At 60.8% G+C, this 18,915-nt stretch overlaps 2 protein-coding genes across 4 annotated transcripts in view; one reads left to right on the top strand and one right to left on the bottom strand.

The window, feature by feature from the left end:
* SHMT1 (serine hydroxymethyltransferase 1) overlaps positions 1 to 7,414 on the top strand; it is a 62,529-nt gene extending 55,115 nt beyond the window's left edge. For 2 of the 3 annotated variants that reach the window (XM_057535780.1, XM_007174150.3), the window contains exons 6-12: positions 1,000 to 1,081; positions 1,470 to 1,682; positions 3,303 to 3,419; positions 4,582 to 4,704; positions 5,607 to 5,723; positions 6,154 to 6,264; positions 6,461 to 7,414. In XM_057535780.1, the coding sequence (XP_057391763.1) occupies positions 1,000 to 1,081; positions 1,470 to 1,682; positions 3,303 to 3,419; positions 4,582 to 4,704; positions 5,607 to 5,723; positions 6,154 to 6,264; positions 6,461 to 6,633 (936 nt within the window). In that variant the 3' untranslated portion in view covers positions 6,634 to 7,414. The remainder of the gene's footprint in view (positions 1 to 999; positions 1,082 to 1,469; positions 1,683 to 3,302; positions 3,420 to 4,581; positions 4,705 to 5,606; positions 5,724 to 6,153; positions 6,265 to 6,460) is intronic. The other variant, XM_007174152.2, reaches the window with a different exon arrangement.
* SMCR8 (SMCR8-C9orf72 complex subunit) lies at positions 7,269 to 18,895 on the bottom strand. The gene is made up of 2 exons (XM_007174149.2): positions 16,015 to 18,895; positions 7,269 to 11,361 (listed from the first exon to the last, which is right to left on the bottom strand). Exons 1-2 carry the CDS (start codon positions 18,372 to 18,374, stop codon positions 10,908 to 10,910), a joined length of 2,814 nt encoding a protein of 937 aa, XP_007174211.2. The 5' UTR covers positions 18,375 to 18,895; the 3' UTR covers positions 7,269 to 10,907.
* Positions 18,896 to 18,915: the final 20 nt, after the last annotated feature.

Here is an 18,915-nt window from a genome sequence, read left to right as displayed (position 1 = left end):
GCAGTGACCCCTCTGTGGTTGTGTCCACTCCCCAGCACAAATGCTTTAACACAACTTTAATAAACTGGAATTACTAAGAAATGTGTTTCCCCCCGCCCCCCGAAAAAAAAAGGCTTTGTGTTTTACACGCTGCACATGGATCCGTGGTCTGCTGGGAAGGGATTTCTGTGTATGGGGTGAGGTCGGCGCCCAGGTGACAGGTGGGCACCCACCTGGCCTAGTGCCGCGACCAGAAGACCTCCTTCCTGCAGGGCCCCCCGCCCTCACCAAGTGGGTGGCCTTCCAGTACAAGGGATTCTGCTTCTGGGATCAGTTCTGTCCATCAGATTGTCCTGCAAGCACGCGCTGCCTTAATTACTCTTTTTAGGTGTTTTAAAGTTTTTCTCAATAGTGCTTTGTGCAGAGGTCTTGTTCATCTTTTGTTAAATATTTTACAGTTTTTCGAAACTAATGTAATGATATTATTAAAATTTTGTTTTCTGTTTTTTCCCGTTTATATATATATACACAAATATAATTGACCTTTGTTTTTCAGCCCTGTGTCCGGGGGCCTTGCTGATCCATTACTGGTTCTAAGGGGCTCACCTCTGGTGCCCAGGCCTTCGTGGTGCACAATCGAGGTGTCTGAGTAGCGTCGGCCTGGGTGGCCTTTGGGTCCCCGAGCCTTTCTCTCTTCTTTTCGCCTCATGTGTCTGGACTAGACGGACGTGGGGTGAGGCGGCGGGGCCTTCGCACCTGCACACGTGCTGCATGTTTGTCCCTCTGGTTCCTTCCGCGGCGAGTCAGGAGCAGGGCTCGCTCTTCCCCCAGGACCCCCAGGGTATCCTGTCTGAGAGCCATGATGCCTGGTTGCCTAAGCGCTTGTGCCCCGTCTCGCCCTCAAGTCCTGGTTGGCAGCGAGGGGAGCAAAGAGCTCTGGGCAGGTGGAGGGAGTCCTCTTACCCTCGACAGCCGGGCAGGAGGAAGTGGCCCAAGCCCCCATCTCCGTGCCGTCCACAGGTGAACCCCGACACCGGCTACATCAACTACGACCAGCTGGAGGAGAACGCCCGCCTCTTCCACCCGAAGCTCATCATCGCAGGTGAGGAGCCCGGCGGGGCCCCAGCCTCTCACAAACAAGCTTGTGTGCTGTTCCCACCCTGTCCTCACTCCCTGCTGGTTTCTGCCGCGCAGCTGAGCTGCTTGGGTCTATTTCCTTTTCTCTCAGGACCGTCAGCCCTGCACTGTTCCCCAGAAGCATCTGGACATGTTGGCCCCTGCCTAGTTGGGCTGGTAATGGCCGGGGGCCGCCCCAGCCACGCGACACAGGGGCAGAGAGCAGGGTGTCGCCTTTGGCACAGGCGGGATTTGCAGGCGTCCCTCGTTTCCATCCTCAGGCCTTGGAGGGGGCAAGGCTGGCTTTCAGACGCCGTGCCCAACCGAGGCGGCTCTGCTCTCGAGCTGACTCAGCGTCACCCTTGCCGTCTCAGGGACCAGTTGCTACTCCCGGAACCTGGACTACGCCCGGCTGCGCGAGATCGCTGACGACAACGGGGCGTACCTCATGGCCGACATGGCGCACATCAGCGGGCTGGTGGCGGCCGGCGTGGTGCCCTCCCCCTTCGAGCACTGCCACGTGGTGTCCACCACCACCCACAAGACCCTGCGGGGCTGCCGCGCTGGCATGATCTTCTACAGGAAGGGTGCGCTACTGGCGGGGCCGGGGCTGCCTTTCTTCTTGGGGCCCACGGTCGGTTTAGGGAGCCGGGAAGACTGACCCCGATGCTGTAACGAGCAGGAAGCCCTGAGCCCGGCTGTCCAGGTCCGGGGAAGGGGGAGGGGAAGGGCGTCCTGGGGGCCAGCGTCCTGTGGCTCAGCTTACCCTGTTGAGTGGAAGACGCTGGGGTGACAGGAGGGTGTGCGTGGCTGGCAGGGCTCCAGGAGACCTTGCCGTGCGGCGTTATTTTGGTGAACTTACTGTAGCATGTTTCTCCCACAGAAAGACTCAGTAATCAAACCCTAAGACACTGATGTGTAAACCATAGTAGGAGTTTGTCGTTTGAGTGAGGAATTTCTCCTTCCCATGATGGAGCCTACGTGTATGTGTTCCCTTATTTGGGATTCCCATTCCTGAGAAGCAGGATTAGGGTCCCATAGTCTTCAGTCCCGGTGCACTAACCTCACGTCAGCAGAGAGAACCCCCCTCTGGTGACCGCATCTTTCTTTACCCACTGCGGGACCCCCTTGCTCAGCCGCTGGCCAGGACTGGATACACCACGTGCCCACTGGGCTTCTCAGGGACCTGCTGCCTCTGTGCCCCTCAGAGGCCCCTCCTCAGCTGTGTTCAGGTTTCTGAGGCAGGTGGCCTTTCCCACCCGCTGGGGAGACATTTGTTTTCCCCACTGTATGTTGGTGATGTTCGATTGACCCTCCAGGCAGAGCAAGTCCTGGCTCTGCCACGGATGTGCTGTGTGATCTTGGGCTAGTTGTGCAGCCTCTCTGAGCCTCAATTCCTCACCTCCAGAGTAGGGATCGTAATAATTGTACCTGTCCCTGGGGACTGCTGTTGCGAGGATTGAATGAATGAATTTAGGGAAACTGCTCAGAGCAGTTCCTGGCTCACGGGAAGCTCCATGGAGACACTGGCAGCTCCTATTACTGGTCCTTAAACTTTTCTCAGAAAGGAAGCTGCTTCTCTGTTTCTGGCCAGATGAGTCACGTCTCCCCCAAAGGAGTCATCTTGGAAGACTGCGCTCTTGGATAGTTCTTTGAGGAAATATGCCCGAGGTGTATTCTTTATTACTCTCTCAGTGGAGGGACATTTTCATCCTTTCATCTCTTTTTTTTTTTTTCTGGCTGCGTTGGGTCTTTGTTGCTGCATGCGGGTTTTCTCTCGTTACGGTGCACGGGCTTCTCATTGCACGGGCAAGCACAGGCTCTAGGCACGTGGGCTTCAGTAGTTGTGGCGTGCGGACTCAGTAGTTTTGGTGCGCGGGCTCAGTAGTTGTGGCTTGCAGGCTCTAGATTGCAGGCTCAGTAGTTGTGGCACATGAGCTTAGTTGCTCCGTGGCATGTGGGATCTTCCCGGACCAGGGCTCGAACCCATGTCCCCTGCACTGGCAGGTGGACTCTTAACCACTGCACCACCAGGGAAGCCCCTTCCTTTGACCTTTGAAGGGTGGTTCCCTCACCCAGCCCCCGTGGGAGCAAGCACCCTCCCTGGCCTGCAGCATCGCCTCCAGGAGTGGGGCCGGGTCTGTGTCCAGGTGGGGAGAAAACAGAGGGGATGGCCTTTCCCATGTCCCGTGTTGTCCTTTGTCCAGGAGTGCGCAGCGTGGACCCGAAGACGGGCAGAGAGACTCGCTACAACCTGGAGTCACTCATCAACTCTGCCGTGTTCCCAGGCCTGCAGGGGGGGCCCCACAACCACGCCATTGCTGGTAACGCAGACCCACCGTGCCCAGGCCCCGCAGCCACACGCCTCGGGCGGCTCCCCCATAGCCCGTCCCCGGAGCGTGTGCCCTAAGAGGTGCTCACGAGGCAGAGGAGGGGAGCAGTGCACACGTCAGCAGGGACGGAGGGGACGGCCACTCCACTGAGTCGGGCAGGCCCCACCTGAGCCCCTGAGAAACCATGGGGAGGGGGCCTGACAATGGAATACCGCACAGCCGAAGGAGCACGTGAGCGGGCGGGCGGCCCTCCCCTGGTCTCCTGGCCTCCAGGGGAGGGGACGGCGACAACTGTGTCTGACCCCTGGCCTTGACTTTGGGGCTACGCTGGTACCTCCTAGGTCCTATTCCATCACAGCCCAGCAGCTGTCATAGACATACTCCTTCTCTGGTTGTACCCGAGCCTTAGAAAATCTGATGACCTCAGAGCTTTTACTCTGTCTTTGGAGCAAAGCAGTTGGTGGAGGAGCCAGGACAGAGGTGTCCTGTCCCCATTGGGAGACTGTCGGGAGAAGTACTGGTGTATGCAAGAAGGGGCGTGGAGGGAGCAGTGAAGGGGGAGTTTTAGGCTCCAGAGTGGGCAGGGGCAGCTCCCCTTACACCCAGCCGCTCAGCGCCCTCCAGTGGTGGGATGCCAGCCCTCCAGCCTCTCCAGGCCGTTTCCCACACACGGACTGGGGGCTCCTGTGCCAGGACGTGGGCGCCTGGTTTGCATCCTCCTCCATCTTCTGCGCCCCTTCAAGCAGCTCCGGGGATCGAACAAGGTCCCGGAGGAGTCTGGGTGTGCAGGTAGATCAGGCCTGTACCTCTCATCTGGGCTCTGCTCTGAAAGGTGCATAATTTGGCATCAAAGCATCAGCAGCTAAGTGACCCGTTTTCACACGTCGAGCTTAAAAAGGACAAAATCCATCTTGCCGGGAACAGCTCTCCCCTGGTGATTTCCTTAGCCCGAAACTTCATGCTGGAGAGAGGCCGCCTCAAAAACACTTGCTCAGAGAGAGAGATCTGAGGCTTAGCCGGGCAGTTGCAGGGTTAAAAGAGATCATTTTGGGAGGAGATGTAACCCGCCGCCCTGGGTGACACCGAGAAGCTGGGAAGCCCGAGTGGAGACGGATGTTTCTTTGACTCTCGGTCTGTCTTCATCTCCTGCCAGGGGTGGCGGTGGCCCTGAAGCAGGCCATGACTCCGGAGTTCAGACTCTACCAGCGCCAGGTGCTGGCCAACTGCAGGGCTCTGGCCGAGGCCTTGATGGGGCTGGGCTACAAAGTGGTCACAGGTATGACAGGAACCGAGCCCTGAGGGCAGCCTTGCTCCTGCTTGAGCCTCGTCCAGGCCCTGCCAGGGTGTGGCTGTAGGGTTGTGGCCTGGGCACGGTGGCCGCAGCCATGGGGTGACTCGGGACCCCCTCAGCTCTGTATACACGACCTCGTTCAAACCTCGAGATAGCCTTGGGAATCACTGGTCTTATTTTACAAATGGGCATCTGAGGTTCCTAAAGCCACGCGGCAAGCAAGGGGGCTGTGTGTCCAGAGCCACACGTCCGCTTAGGCCACGTGCGTCTTTGAAGCCGTGGTCATCGCCTAAGTCAGCGATGGGGATCTAGTTAACCCGGGGATTAACTAGAGTTCAAAGTGAAGATCAGGTGCTTGGAAGATTCCTGGGTGGCCTTGGGCCGCTCCAGAAAGTTCTTCCATATCTCTTCTGCACCACTTTGAAAATACTATCATCCTCGCAGGATTGGGGTTAAAGCACACAATGGGCTGGCAGTGTCTGCACCTGACGTGCCCGTCACCGTCACCTAGATCTCCCACTGCCCGCTACTCTGAGGCCCCCTTAGAGGGAGCCTTGAGGGTGGACTTAGAAGGGGGACATTCCCAGATGACGTCATCACCCCAACAGGCTTCCAGGCGCTGCCCCGGCACCTGACAGGTTGGGACGTGGCAGCGGGCCGTCTGGGCTGGCCGTTTGCCCTCAGCCCCCTCTGCATCCTCAGGTTCCCTTTTTAAACTACTCTGTGCTTCTTCTCAAACTCTGAGGCCCTGGGGCATGTGGTCTTTAGCAGGTGATGAAAGCCCCGCAGGACACGTGGTGGGGGTCACAACCCCCCATTTCTTTGGAAGAGAAAGATTCCTTCACTCAGCACTGGGTCGGCTTCCATGTGTCTAACCTGGTTTCCAGGTGGTTCTGACAACCACTTGATCCTCGTGGACCTCCGCTCCAAAGGCACGGACGGCGGCCGCGCTGAGAAGGTGCTGGAAGCCTGTTCCATCGCCTGCAACAAGAACACCTGCCCAGGTGAGCGTCCTCAGTCCTCTCCTGTCTGCACCTCTCAAGGCCGATGGTGACTTGGCTCTGGGGACAGGACGTGCAGCGCAGGACGGGGGCCAGGCCGTGCTCCCCCGCCCGCCCCCTCTGACGCGGCGCTGACCCCGCTGGGGACCGAGAGGGAGAGGGAGGCTGGGGCCTCTGGAAAACCGGCTGCATTTCTCAGCGGGTCGTGAATAAGATGTGGGCGACGTCCCTCAAACCCAGACAGATGCTGCCCTGGTGTCAGGAGCAAGGACCACGTCGCAAAAGGCGGCTCTCCTGATATTTCAAGTAGCGCAGCCGAGGTGTGAGCCAGCGTCCGTGGGCCTATTCCTTTTGCCCACGAGCCCCTTCCCGGTGCCCGATCGTCAGTGGGGAGATGGGTGCAGCCCAGGGACAGAGCCTGTTTCTCTTGAAGGTGACAAAAGCGCCCTACGGCCCAGCGGACTGCGCCTGGGGACCCCAGCGCTGACATCCCGAGGACTCTTGGAAGAAGATTTCCAAAAAGTTGCCCATTTTATTCACAGAGGTGAGGAGAGGCGTGGACACTGGCCGCGTGGGGCTGTGCGGTCGGGATGAAGGACGTCGAGGCTGGAGCAGGGCTGGGAGACAGAGCATCGCCCAGCAGACCGTGTGGGCTGAGAGGGTGGTGGGCGCGTGGACGGCAGGGCAGTCGGGCCCGGCCGCCGGGGGCACGCAGGCAGTGGTGTCTCTCGCTGGTGCAGGGATAGAGCTGACCCTGCAGATCCAGGACACCGTGGGGCTGAAGACCACCCTGAAGGAGTTCACGGAGAAGCTGGCGGGGGCCGAGGATCACCAGCGGGCTTTGGCGGCACTCAGGGCGGAGGTGGAGAGCTTCGCCGCCCTCTTCCCTCTGCCGGGCCTGCCCGACTTCTAGACGAGGGCCCGCCCGCCCAGGGACCCAGCGCCCTGGAGGCCCCACACGGGCCCCTTTCCAGACTTTGCTTTTTTTACTTTGTTCACAAACCATTTGTTTAAGGCTCAGTGTTAGTCATTCTGGGACAAGTTATTAAGGAGTTTAAATCTGAACCTCACTTTCTCGCAGTTATGTATAGTTATTCTGAAAAAATGAAATACAATTTAGCCATTCAGCCTTAATTATCCAGACTGGTGGAGGGCAGGGTTACTGGGAAGACTCCACTCTTAAGAGTCCCTGGGCTTCCCTGACTTGCTGCGGCAGCCGGAAGCAGCGAAGTTCGAGCTTGGAAGAGCCGCCCATTGCTGTCTGTTCCCCAGTGGGCACCAGAGGAGGACTCGGTTATAACCGTCGCAAACGAGCAGGGGGCGTCCTGGCCCTTCTGCTGTGCTTTCAATCAGAATCACAGTTAGACGGGTCTGTTCAGGTGCCACCCAGCTCGGTGGGAGTCCCGCTTACAGCACCTGGGCAGGAGGGGGATGTGGTCCCCTTCCCCCAGCCCAGGGCAGGCAGGCCGCTGAGCAGCCAGCCACCTCCCTCCCGTGATCAGGAAACCAGAGGTCACCTTCCCACAGAAACTTTATTTTTCACAAATCTCAAGTGCAAAACATAGATGACCATTTTTAATAAGCACAAATTTTTAACCACAGAATGTCTACAAGAATTATAGCTTTAAAAAATACAACCGATTTTTATATCTCAAAAATATCTCAACTCAAATAAATTAATTTCTTAAAAAGTACACTTCTCATACTATTTGTTTGGCATAACTGGTTGAACTCTGGGTGCAGCCACACCGGGAGCTGCGGGCACGCGTGTGGCGTGTGCAGCGTGCTCTCGCCCTGGCCGCAGTGACCACGGCTCACCCGGTGGGACTCACGCTCACACACGACGAGGAGCATGCAGTAATAATGTAGCTTTTCAAAAAACGACAGATACGACTTCCTCACGCACTATGCTTCTCACCGTGGCCTTAACACGGCCGTGGTTGACGCCCCGGGGCTCCAGCACAGCGGGCAGGGCGGCTGCCACCTCCGCAGCTGTGGAAACAGCCTCACACCCAGGAGCTCGACTCTTCCCCCGCAGGAGACAAAGGCCGCCACACCCCAAGCACTCCCGGGAGGCTGGGGCCCCAGACCAGCACTTGATTCATGGCCAAGTGCTCCCTCCTCCCCACAGCTGAAACCAAACCTCAAAGCAGGACGGGCTCAGAAGAGCTGGGTGTGCTCCAACCTTAGCTGAGGCTGGTTTTCCTTCCAGCCAGAAGTAGAGATGTGATACTTTTCCTTTTGCAATCTGTTAATACCATCTCTCTCTCAAAAGTTCCAGTTGTATCAGTTTCTATCACAATATTGGGAAAAAGCCAGAAAGCTAGCTGGTTTGCTTCAAAGCACGAGCCAAGGCACTTTCTTGAGCCTCTAGGGAGATGGGAGGTAAGATCTGATGCTGGCTTGGGGGGCTGGTGCCTCCGAAGGCTGTCCACACGGACTGATGGACCGCACCAGCCCAGGAGGGCTCCTGCCTGTGCAAAGACGACGTGGGCCACGTGGAGAAGCTGACCGGCCAGGCGCCATCAGGCTGGTGGGGAGGGTGGGTGGCGAGCTGCGTGCGAGATCTTCCAGGCCGCTGGGCCTCCGGGGATGTGTCACGAGCTGCAGCAGCCCTGGCACTCGGGGGAGAATCTATCGGCCATCCTGGGATTTTGACATGGGATTTGTTACTTGTTTGGGGATGAAGTCTACGATACTTTGCACACAGTAACTGATCTGAAGCAAGAAGTTCAGAGCTACATGGGAAATGGAAGCTGGGCTATCACAGCCCATTTCCAGATTCTACTAAAGGAGTAGGGTCCCCAGGGCCACAGGTGCTATAAAAGGGTTCAGCTGATGTCTACCGTGGAGCTTCTGGAAATCACTACTGCATAAATGCCAGCCTAGGCAGGTTCTTCTTAACTTGGACTGCTTTAAAAAGGCAGGGTGGGGGGCAGGTAATGGACTGGAAGTGAAGCTGAAACAAACCTCAAGGTTCTGGTGCCTGGGCCTTCGAGGCGATACTTAGGATTGAAGAAGTACTAAGGGCACTGACACTCTCTGATTTTGGAAGCGTTTCTCAGCATTTGGACGCTTGCTGACCTAGTACCAGGGAAAACCTCTTGTTAAGATTCCTGACGAGATGAGTTTGTTGCACAGGCCCCCACCACTCAGACTCAGGTGCGTCTGAGACTCCTGGCAGGTTCCAGTCGCCAGCGTGGCAGGGCCGGGAAGGCCTGGTTCCCCTTTGAGCTCCCTTTGAAGAGAAACATACTTGGCATCAAGCAATTCTGTGAACCTGCACACTGCAAAGTTGGATTTTAAGCAAAATTTAAATGCTGGAGTTCAGCCACTGGTCAGCCAAGACAGCTCTACTCCTCAATGAAGAAACAGCTCAAGAGAGGGGCTCCGGGTGCCCTCTCTGCGGCCGCCCCACGGCCAGGCCTTCTGCTTGCACCGGCAGGGCTCGCCCGAGGCGGCGCTTCTGCACAAACACCCTCCAGAGTGGACTTCCGCTTCTAGGAGGCCAGTGTGACCGACCTGCTGCCCTTTCTGGCTTCCCAGGTGCGAGGTGTGAACCGCAGAGGCCATGTTGGTGGCCCGGGAACGAGACACGGGTGGGCCCGTGATCGCTTCCCATCTGGTCATTTGGGCCCCACGGACCGCTCTTCCCTCGGAGATAAGGTGTCACACAAGCTCGTGTCCCAGGAGGCCCAAGTACACGCAATTAGCCACCTCCCTAGAAAACAAAGCAGCATCTGAACACAAGGGGAGCGGTGGTAACAGGAGGGCAGCCTTCCCACCAGCACCCACACTGCACGTTCGGAAGCTGCCGTGTGGTCCCTGGAGACGCCTCTCTGGGGGACACAGGTGACGGCACAGGTACAAGGACCCGAGGAGACGCGGTAGCAGCCCTGTCACAGTGGGCCTCGGTCACGGCCTCCGGAGCAGAATGACACTCTGGCGGAAATGGGGACCCTGACCAGAAGCCTGGGCAGGGAGGGCCACGGGGGAGAGATGATACGAAGCCTCCTCGGTCACCAGGGGGTCCTGACCGCTGTGGTGTGCCTCAAAGCTGGTGGCGGACCAGGTCTCAACAGCAGGACTCGGACGACACAGAACACGGCCCCGGCAGACACGCACGCGTGCTCAGGAGCAACCGCTGTGGCTGGTTCAGGTGTGTTTTACCACAACATGGGGGAAAAAATTAAAAAGCAGTAATACCAAGAGTTCTCCCTGCTTAGGGACAAACAGCTTCAGGAAGAAAAGTATGACGTTTTCAAGGTTGCAAAGAACCATCCAGCTACACACACCAGTGGTAACTGTGTCAGGAGGGTCCTGGTGGGTGAACAGGAGGTGGGGTTGGGACTCAGCTGGGGCAGAATGAGCTGCTGTGAATGCGCGCGCTCCAGGCCGCCACGGCCTTCCCGGAGGAGATCCCAGCCCGCCGGCTGCCCCGCGCCTGCGACACCCCGTGAGGTAGTGAAGTGCTTGCGAAGGTCTGCGGTGACCTCTGCCGGGCGAGCGCCAGCCCGTCTGCAGACCCTCCCCGAGAGGACAGTGTCGGCGCCCCCAGGAGAGCTGGTGGCTCCTCGCCCGCACAGCGGGAAGCCTGTGCCCAGCCCCCCACGACAGCGGTTCTGATGACCAGGGGCCAGTGCCTGGTCCCTCCGCTGCGCCTGGGAGCCCAGCGGCAGGCCCCTCCGTGCCTGGCGAGGAGGTGAGGACAGGGCAGGGTGCATCCAGGGGCCTCCCCTGGGAGGGCGGCTCCGCGAGGCCACGCAAAAGGCCCAGCTGGGGTCTGCACGAGGCAATGGACGTTCCGTCGTCCTGCTTTCGACCAAATCGTCCGGTTACCGGCTGCTCCCCTTGATCTTGCTGTGCGAGAGGGCCGGCGTGGTCCTCCCTGCAGGCTCCGCCTCCCTGCCCCTCATCACGCTGCCGAAGCTTTCTTCTGCCCTGGCCCCCAGTCCCGACCCCAGGCCACTCTCCACGGGGCCACGAGCTGTTACCGTCCTTCCAGATGCCGCCCGGGGGCCAGTGCCCCCACCCCCCTTGCCCAGAGCCACCTGGGAACCACATCTGCCACCTCGGTTTCCTTCCCGCCAACGACACCAGAAGTCTAAACAGAAGACCCCCCGGTCATGCCAACGCCCTCCCCGTACCCTCAGTCACAGGTCTTGGTCACAGTGGCCGGGCCTGACCTCAGATCTTGTATAGGAAACTGGGGACGTAGTCGAACCTGAGCACGGGCTGGCCGGCCGCGGAAGGCTCCCGCGTGTAGTGTAGCTTCAGCAGCTCTGCCAGGTACTGGACCACCTTGACGTCTTCGTTCACCAGCCCCAGGTTCAGCTGCAAGAAGCTGGCCTGGCGGCTGGCGGCCAGCCCCTCGGCTTCCGTGCCGCGGGCGGGCAGGTGCAGGTGGCGGCAGAAGGCGTAGAGGAAGGCCTTGGCGCAGAGCTGCGTGAGCACACTCTGCACGTGCAGGGAGTAGGTGCTGCCCCGCTTGATGTGCGTGCGGTGGTCCGCCAGCCGGGGCACCAGGGTGCCTCTGTAGAGGGGGCAGCGCAGGGTCTTCCGGTCCAGGTCCAGGATGCTCGTGTAGCGGCTGTAGCGGCTCAGGGCGTGGAGGGTGCCAGCACTGGCGGGGGATGCCACCCTGAAACACACAGGCCAAGGTCAGGAGGCAGAAGCTGGGGTGGGCCGCTGCCGCGAGGCCAGACCCCGCCCGGCCCCACTCGCCGGCGCTCTCTGGAAGGCAGGTCTGGCCATCACGACCTTCAAGGCTCCTCACCCCTCTCACGACCAAGGTCAAGTGCCTAGCGTGGCCCACGAGGCCCCGACGACCTGCTTTCTGCTGCCCCTGACGCCCCACCTGTCACTCCCCAGGGACTCCCCTGCAGCCTCGCCAGGCTTTCCGTGGGGGCCCTTCTGCTCTGCCCGGAACACCCAGCCCTCCCTCTGTGCCCGGCTTACGCCAACGTAAACCTCACCCAGCCTTCCCTGACCTGTTTGCTCCTCTCGTTCTTGCTCTGTGACCTTGGTCGAGGTCCTTAACTTCCGAGCCTCGTCTGTGAGGCAGGGACGATGGTCCTGCCTCTGGGGTCACAGCGGAGGCACAGGCTGTGGCGCTCAGGACAGCGTCTGGCCCTCGCCACCGGCCTGGTGCTGACCGGTGCGGCGCCAGGAGCTCCTGAAGACCCAGGACCGTACCCCATGCCGTGCCCGGCACATGAGAGGCAGGCAGGCCGGGTTCACCCAGCGAGCGAAGGAGGCCGGAGTGTCGGCCTCAGTAAGCGGCCCCTTCCCACCCCGTCTAGACCGGGTCTCCCAGAGGAGCTGGGATTGCCCTGCAGAGCCCAGCAAACGGCTGGCTGACCAGCCGCTTCGCACACTGACGCTCCTCTGGAAGTTGGGGCTTGTGAAGCAGTTGTAAAAGGACTGACGGTCTCTTGGGACTGAGGTCACCTCATCATACTTTCCCCTCGTGGGTGCTCTCTTCTTGTAGAGACAGTCGTTTACCGAGCGCCTAGCGTATTCCAGGCAGTGACCTGGGGCCTGGCCTGGCCGGGAAGAAAGGACACGTGCACGAGCCGGCCCAGCGAGGGGAGGCGTGGCCTCCGTGTCCACAGCAGCGGCCGCGGGCTGGGAAGGCGCTGGAGGAGGGACCTCGGAGTCCTGAGAGAGGTGGGCTCTGGGGACTGCAGAGCACGGCAGGCGCAGGGGCAAGTGGGGCCACGTGTGCGGGGCCGAGCCCCCCACCACAGGCCACGAGGAGTCAGACTTGCGGGCGCTCCCCGCCCGCTCCTGGGTCACCCTTACCTCCCCCCGAGGGGGCTGGGCCAGGAGCTAAATGCCTCACCTCATCTTCCTGCCCTGCACTTGGCCGCCGCCCACCTCAGGCCAGCCTCTCCCCAGGCTCTGGCGCCCCGGCCTACTCCCGCCCACGGCGGCACCACCTCTTTTGCGCCTCCAAACTTTTCCTTCATTGGTTTCCCCCAAAGCTCCTCCGGAGGCCAGATAACATGGGAGGAGGTGCAGCCGGGCCTCTGTCCCTCGGGCAGCACCCCGCCCGCCCCCGTCTTGAACTTCATCACGGCCCATCTGAAGCCGGGGTGGCGGGGGGACTCTGCACAGATGAGGACGCTGAGGCCCGCAGAGGGACCGTGGCTTGTCCTGGGTCACCCACGGAGAAGGCGGCTGAGCTGGGATTAGACCCAGGGCCTCTGACGCAACACCAGCACCTCCCTGCCAGAACGGAGCTGTCTTCCAAACAGTCCAGGCCTTCTCACCGCTGCTTAGTAAGCAACCGGATTATTGCTGGTTCTGATTTATAATCGCGGGAGACCAACCTGATTGTTTATCCGTCTCTTACACCCACAAATGGCGGATCTGACTGACAAGCATTTCCAGGCAGAGGGCCTACTTAAGTGGGAAAAGAGAAATCCAGGGTCAATGCCACTGGTGGTTCTGGGGTGAGAGTCCTGAGGAACAGTCGTACCCACAGTCCAAGTGCCTGGGGGGGAAGGGACTGTCCTAGACCACAGCTCTCGGATCCCAGACAGCGCCAGCACCCGGGACCGAGCCCCGTGGACACACAAAGGCACCCCTCTGCACGCACCCTTAAATGCTGACCCTCAGGTGGGCCTCCATCTGCCTCTCCGTCTCAGTGCCGGATCTGCCTGCAGGGCCGGCTCACCACCCACCCGCAGCTCTGAGCACCCCCGGGGCCAGAGCTCCGCGTGCATCCCGGGGGCAGCCCTTCCCTGCTCCGCGGGGTAGCGGCAGGAGCCTCCGCACCCGACAGCCAGGGCCACGGCTCGTCCCCTCACGGCGCCGCCCCACCGGGTCCGCTGCTCACCGCCCGGGACGCCTTCGGGTGAGCAGCGAATCCAGTCCCCTCTCTCCCCCTGGCCCCTCGGTCGACCCTCCAGTGACACGTGCCCTGGGGGGCAAGGCCCCCGACCCGTCGACCGTGGCGCCCGCCCGAGCAGGGCCCTCTGGGGGCAGATCTCCCGGTTCCCAGCACTTGTGCGCGCTCAGGGGGTGTGGGAGGGAGGGCTTCGTGGGACAAGTCACCAGACATTCCCTAGAAAGGTCTCAGCTGTCACTGCTGACGGGCCTCCCGCTTTCCTGGAGGGACCCTCCACGGCTCCAAGTCCGGAGGCGAGGGCCCAGCTCCACCCCGGCCGCCTGGCCTGCCTTCCACACGGCGATCGGCGCCCCCCTCCACTCCCCCCAGGACATCAGAGCAGCGCCTGCACGGAGCAGGCACGGGTCAGACACGATGGGCCCCCGACACTCGCCAGCACGAGGCAGGTCTTCCTCGTGCAAATGGAAACAGCCTGGGGGAGCGCCAGCCCACGGGGTGGTGACGCTGGGACGGGAGCGAGGGCGGCCCTGTCACGCGACGCCCCACTGCTGACGCACCTGTATCCTGGCTCCGGGCACAGCGGCTGGCCCGTAATGGCTCTCAGTAAGTATCTGGCAAATGACCACTATTTTCCCAGGAGGGAGAAAGGCGCTGCCCAGGTGCCCACTGCGGAGGAGCAGCTCACAGCCCCCTTCCAGGGACACTGCCACCTGCCGCTACCCCCGCCTGCACCCCAGAGACATCGTGATTGATCACAGCCGGCTCCCCAGTGCAGCCACGCCGGGCCGCAGAATCCTTCTCAACACAGCACTGCAGTCGGGTGCCCAGGAGAGTGGAGCTGATGTGAAGGATACACCTCATTTGCCTGCCGGCGCGTTCTAAGGAAGGAAGCTCAGGGGAAGCCTCTGGAAAGGGCAAGGCCATCCCGAACCTGGTCCTGGATAACCCAGGTGATGTCGATAAACTGACGTGTTTTAGATTCTCCACCTTTTGAGGCAAAAAAAATCAAAGGTCAGTCAGAGATTGGGATGAGAGGAGAGAGTTGGAGGAGTGAAGGTGTGTGTGTAGGGGCCGCCCGCCCGTCATCCCACTGAGAACAGCAGCCCAACGCAGTCCCTTAAAGGCCTCCCCCCACCCCCCACCCCGCCCCCAGCTCAAACTTGGCGCCGGCAGGGGGGCAGGGGCCCGGGCACCCGCTGAGCCTCGGCCCTGCGTCCACGCTCCCACGATGCCCACGGGCTGGGCTTGCCCCGGTGTGGCAGGCCCGTCCTCACTGTTCCCCCACCGCGACCCCAGCCTCCCTGCCGCTCAAGCCAGACACCCCAGCCCTCCTCCGGGCCCCCGTCCCACGCCTCCCACGCGAGGCGCCCCCGTCAGAGCTCTAGCCTTCCTGTGCCGCCGGGCTCTGGTCTCCGGAGCACGAATTCTCCCAGAGCAGGGGCCCTGCCCGAGACCTCCAGCTCGTACCCCAGCGCCGCCAGCACGGCCCGAGAGTGAAGTGGACGTGGAAGCGCCCCGGGCTTGAATCCCACCACCACGCCCCCGCGGGGCAGCCAGGGATCGAGCGAGTCAGGTGGCCGTGAGCGGGGCGAACACGAGGCGGCTCGGGACCGTGACCTCACGGACGCCAGGGAGCCGCGTAAAAGGAAAGAGAACGAACGTGACTGCCGCGGGGAGCAAAGGCCTCCTGCCCCCTCCGTGGTCCAGAGAGCGGGCTCCGACCAGCAGCCAGCTGGACGCGCGTGCATCTCAGGTGAGCACAGGCGGCTGCGGGGAGAGGAGCCAGGAGGCTGGGCCCAGTGCGCACGCCAGGGCAGGAGCCCCCCGAGCCAGACAAGCAGAACGTGGAAAACCCCAGAGAACCTGCTACAGCGCCAGCCGGTGACGCGGAGGAAAAGGAGGAAGCTTCCGGGGGGCGGGGGGGATGGGCTCCTGGGCAGAGGGGACAGGGGAGGGAGAGCCGGGGCGGCTGCCTCTCCCGGCACCCCTGCCATCCTCAGAGGCAGACCCCGCCTCAGTCATTTACCCCATAGTGTGAGTTAGAGACTCAGCGGGGACCTGAGACCCAAGCAGTCCAGTCGTTCCCAAACCTCGCCGCACACCAGGCGAACCCCACGCCGTACCCCAGGCCAACCCAAACGCAACCCTGCGGTATTCTAGAAAATCCTCCCAAACAATTCTGACACAGCAGGGTGCAGACCAGGTTGGGAACCACTCAGGAACTGCAACCCCTCCTGCGACAGACAAGGCAACAGGTCAGAAAAGGGAGAGGATTTGCCAAAAGCGACACAGCGAGTTGGTGCTGGGGCCAATCTGGAAGCCAGGCCTCCTGGTTCTGGGGCCACCACACCGACTCGTGAACCTCACCCAGAGGGACGGCCACCTGAAGCCTCATCTCTGACCAGCCAGGGCCCATCCCCACCACCTGTAACCAATTACCTCTGCAGGCCAATAAGCTTCCACTTCTGAAAATCCGTGATATGCAGAGGAGAGGAGACCCAGTGCTTCACGGGTTTGGCATGGAGGCTGTAGTTGGGGACGAAGATGGACAGCGCGCTCACCAGCTTCCTGACTACGGCCTCCTCCTCCCCTAGGATCACGAGCGTCCTCCCGCTGAGCAGGGAGTAGATGGCTGGGTGGGCAAAGGGGTACTGGCGGATGAATTTTAAGGCGTTCTGGCCCGCCCTCTTCTTATGCCTCTCGGAAGAGGGGCCAGTGGGAGGAACAGAGGAGGGAGTCCTGTCGGAGCTGGCGGAGGTGACGCTGCTCCCGTAGCTGGTGGCGTCGGAGTGGTCATCCAGGCTGGTCTTACTGCCGTCCCGGCTGGCCAGCAGGTGGCTCGGGTCCAGCTCATAAGCAGGGAAGCCTTCGGAACCACTGTCTCGGGAAGAGGCATTGGCGTTTTCCAGTGAGACGTCCACGTGGAACTCCTGGTCCTTCTGCTGGTAGCGCTGCGGGGGGACACTCACGACCCCGTCCTCGTCGGAGAGCGTGTGGCCCGGGGTGGAGAGCGGCACCCGCAGAGTGCCACCCTCCCTCCCGACGCAGCAGGAGTCTGTCTGTGACGGGGTGACTCCCGAGCCGCCCTCCTCGGCCTCCCCCAGCTCCGGCGGGCTGAGGCCTGCCTGGAAGTGGATGGCTGCCCCGCCGTCGTCTGCGTGGGACTCTTCTTCATTAACGGCACCTGGGTAACTGGCCTTGAAGTCGTCAGGGACGAAGGCCTCGGAGGGGCAGGTGCTGAGGACTTCAATACTGTCCCCGCTGATGGTCCTGTGGCTGACAGCCTTGCTCCGGACCACCTGGGGGCTCGAGGGCACCGGGAGGCTGGCCTGGCTGTCAGACGTCGACAGCACAGAGGTGGACTTCTCCGTGCCGAGGACCTCGATGCTCTCGCCACTGCTAATGCTCCCTTTCATGTCCGTGTCCAGGTAGGCCAGGTTCTCCTGCGGGTCAAAACTGCTTGGCTCTGTCACCTCCACTTCCCTGGACCCCTCCTCCCCAAGGTCCTGCTCCATCTTGATTAGCACGGACTCCACACTGGACTTGTAGGAGCCCACGCTAATTAACACTTGAGGAACTGGACATTCCTCTACAGACCTGGAAGTCGGCCTGTCGTGACTGGGCCTAGGGGGTGCGCTCTCCTGTTTCTCTACCCTCCTGTCATCGACCTCTACCAAGTCTTCAAAGAGGAAGTTTATGATATGCTGTTGCTTCAGGAGTGCTCTGTCGATCTGGCTGGTCAGGAGGTAGCACAGGTCTCCTCTGAAAACGTGCTCAATGTGGCTGAGCTGGGCCAGGGTCTGGGTGAAGTACTCGGTGTCGCAGAGCTCTTCCAAGGTCTTCAGCTTCTTGTCAAAACACTTGGTGGACTTTGCTTTGATGAGTTTTGGGGTGTAGGCGGGTCTGCAGGTGTAATGGTCTGTGTCAGCAGACTCTTCGGGGTCAGAGGTAGTGGCTGCCTGGCTGGGCGGATCCTGGGTGCGCTCCGTCTCCCCAGGACACAAATCGGACCCCCTCAACTTCCGATGAGGGTACGAGCGGATCTGCCTCAGCAGGTCTTGATGTTCGATGATGGACTTCTCCACACTGGCCAGCTCATTGGCCTTCTCGATGGCCTGAGATGAGTAAAAGCCTTTGTCATTGGCTTTCTTCTGGATCTCCGTCTCGGTGTGCAGCACTGTTCTGGTGTAATCCAAGTCTTTCAGTTTTTTTTCAAGTTCCCCAGCAAATGCCTTCCTGTTGCCTGTTTTCAAGCACTCTGAAGCTTTGGAAAATTCAGCTGAGAGCTCCTGGAACTGCTGCATGATTTTGTGCTGGTCTGCTGAGATATAAGCCATACAAAAGGGCCTCACGAAGCCACGGGCCTCCAGGTCGTACAGGGTGAGGTGGTGCACGTAGGCAAAGGCCCCCTCCTTGGAGTCTCCCAGCACGACCTTGGAATCCTCCACGAAGTTCAGCTTGGGGTAGGCAGAACCAGGGGGATGGCCCACGAAGGAGGCCTGGTAATCCACAGACATGATCCGCAAAGAGAAGTAATTGAGATCAAAAGTACCGAAAACTTTGGTGTCATTGGGGATGGTCAGTAAGGGCTGGGGTCCCACCTGCTCAGAGAACTCGGAAATAAGGATGAAGTCCCGAGAGAACTTGGCCCCGGACAGTTTGGACCATGGACTGGCTCCTTGGCTGGCGAAGGGGAAGAGCGGCACCGAGTACTCCTCGGGCAGGGCCGGCTCATTGTAAGGCTCCTCCTCGTACTCGTCCTCTTTGGTGAAGGCCACCACGTCAGGGGCGCTGATCATATTTCCAGGTATATGGTGAGAACATTGAGAGAAAGTGGGAAAGAATGCGGGAGTAGCCAACGCGAGAGAGCCAGGCCTCTGGAGGAGGAAGCAAAGTTCTTGCGGGTTTCTTTGCGCCCTCAGGGGTACGAGGCTGCCGGTCACACACCCGCGGGCTCGAACTCCCGCAGCCCCTCAGAGCTGTCGCTCCTCCAGAGCTCTCGGAGGCCTGAGGAACTCCGCGAGTCGGGAAGACCCGGGAGGACGGCTGCCCTTCTACTCCTCAGGCGACCACGGCCGGCGCAGGGCACCCGCAGAGAGGTCACCGGCGCTTCCCAGAACCCACCGCCACGGCAACAGCCTCAGCCTTGAACAGGTGCCCAATGCGGGGGTACAGGCCGCCGCACGGACCACCCAAGCGTAGCAGCCTCCACGGCCCGAGAGCAGAAACCGTCGCGGCTCCCCGGACGCCACCTCCCAGAGCCAGCTACCGCGGCGCCGCCATCTTGGTATCACATGACTCGAGACATCGTGCCGCGCGACCCGGAAGCGTTCGCGTCAA

Source organism: Balaenoptera acutorostrata, chromosome 20 (genome assembly GCF_949987535.1).
Source record: "Balaenoptera acutorostrata chromosome 20, mBalAcu1.1, whole genome shotgun sequence".
NCBI classification, from domain to species: domain Eukaryota; kingdom Metazoa; phylum Chordata; class Mammalia; order Artiodactyla; family Balaenopteridae; genus Balaenoptera; species Balaenoptera acutorostrata.
Note: the sequence above shows the minus strand (reverse complement) of the source record. Positions and strands in the feature narration are given on the sequence as shown.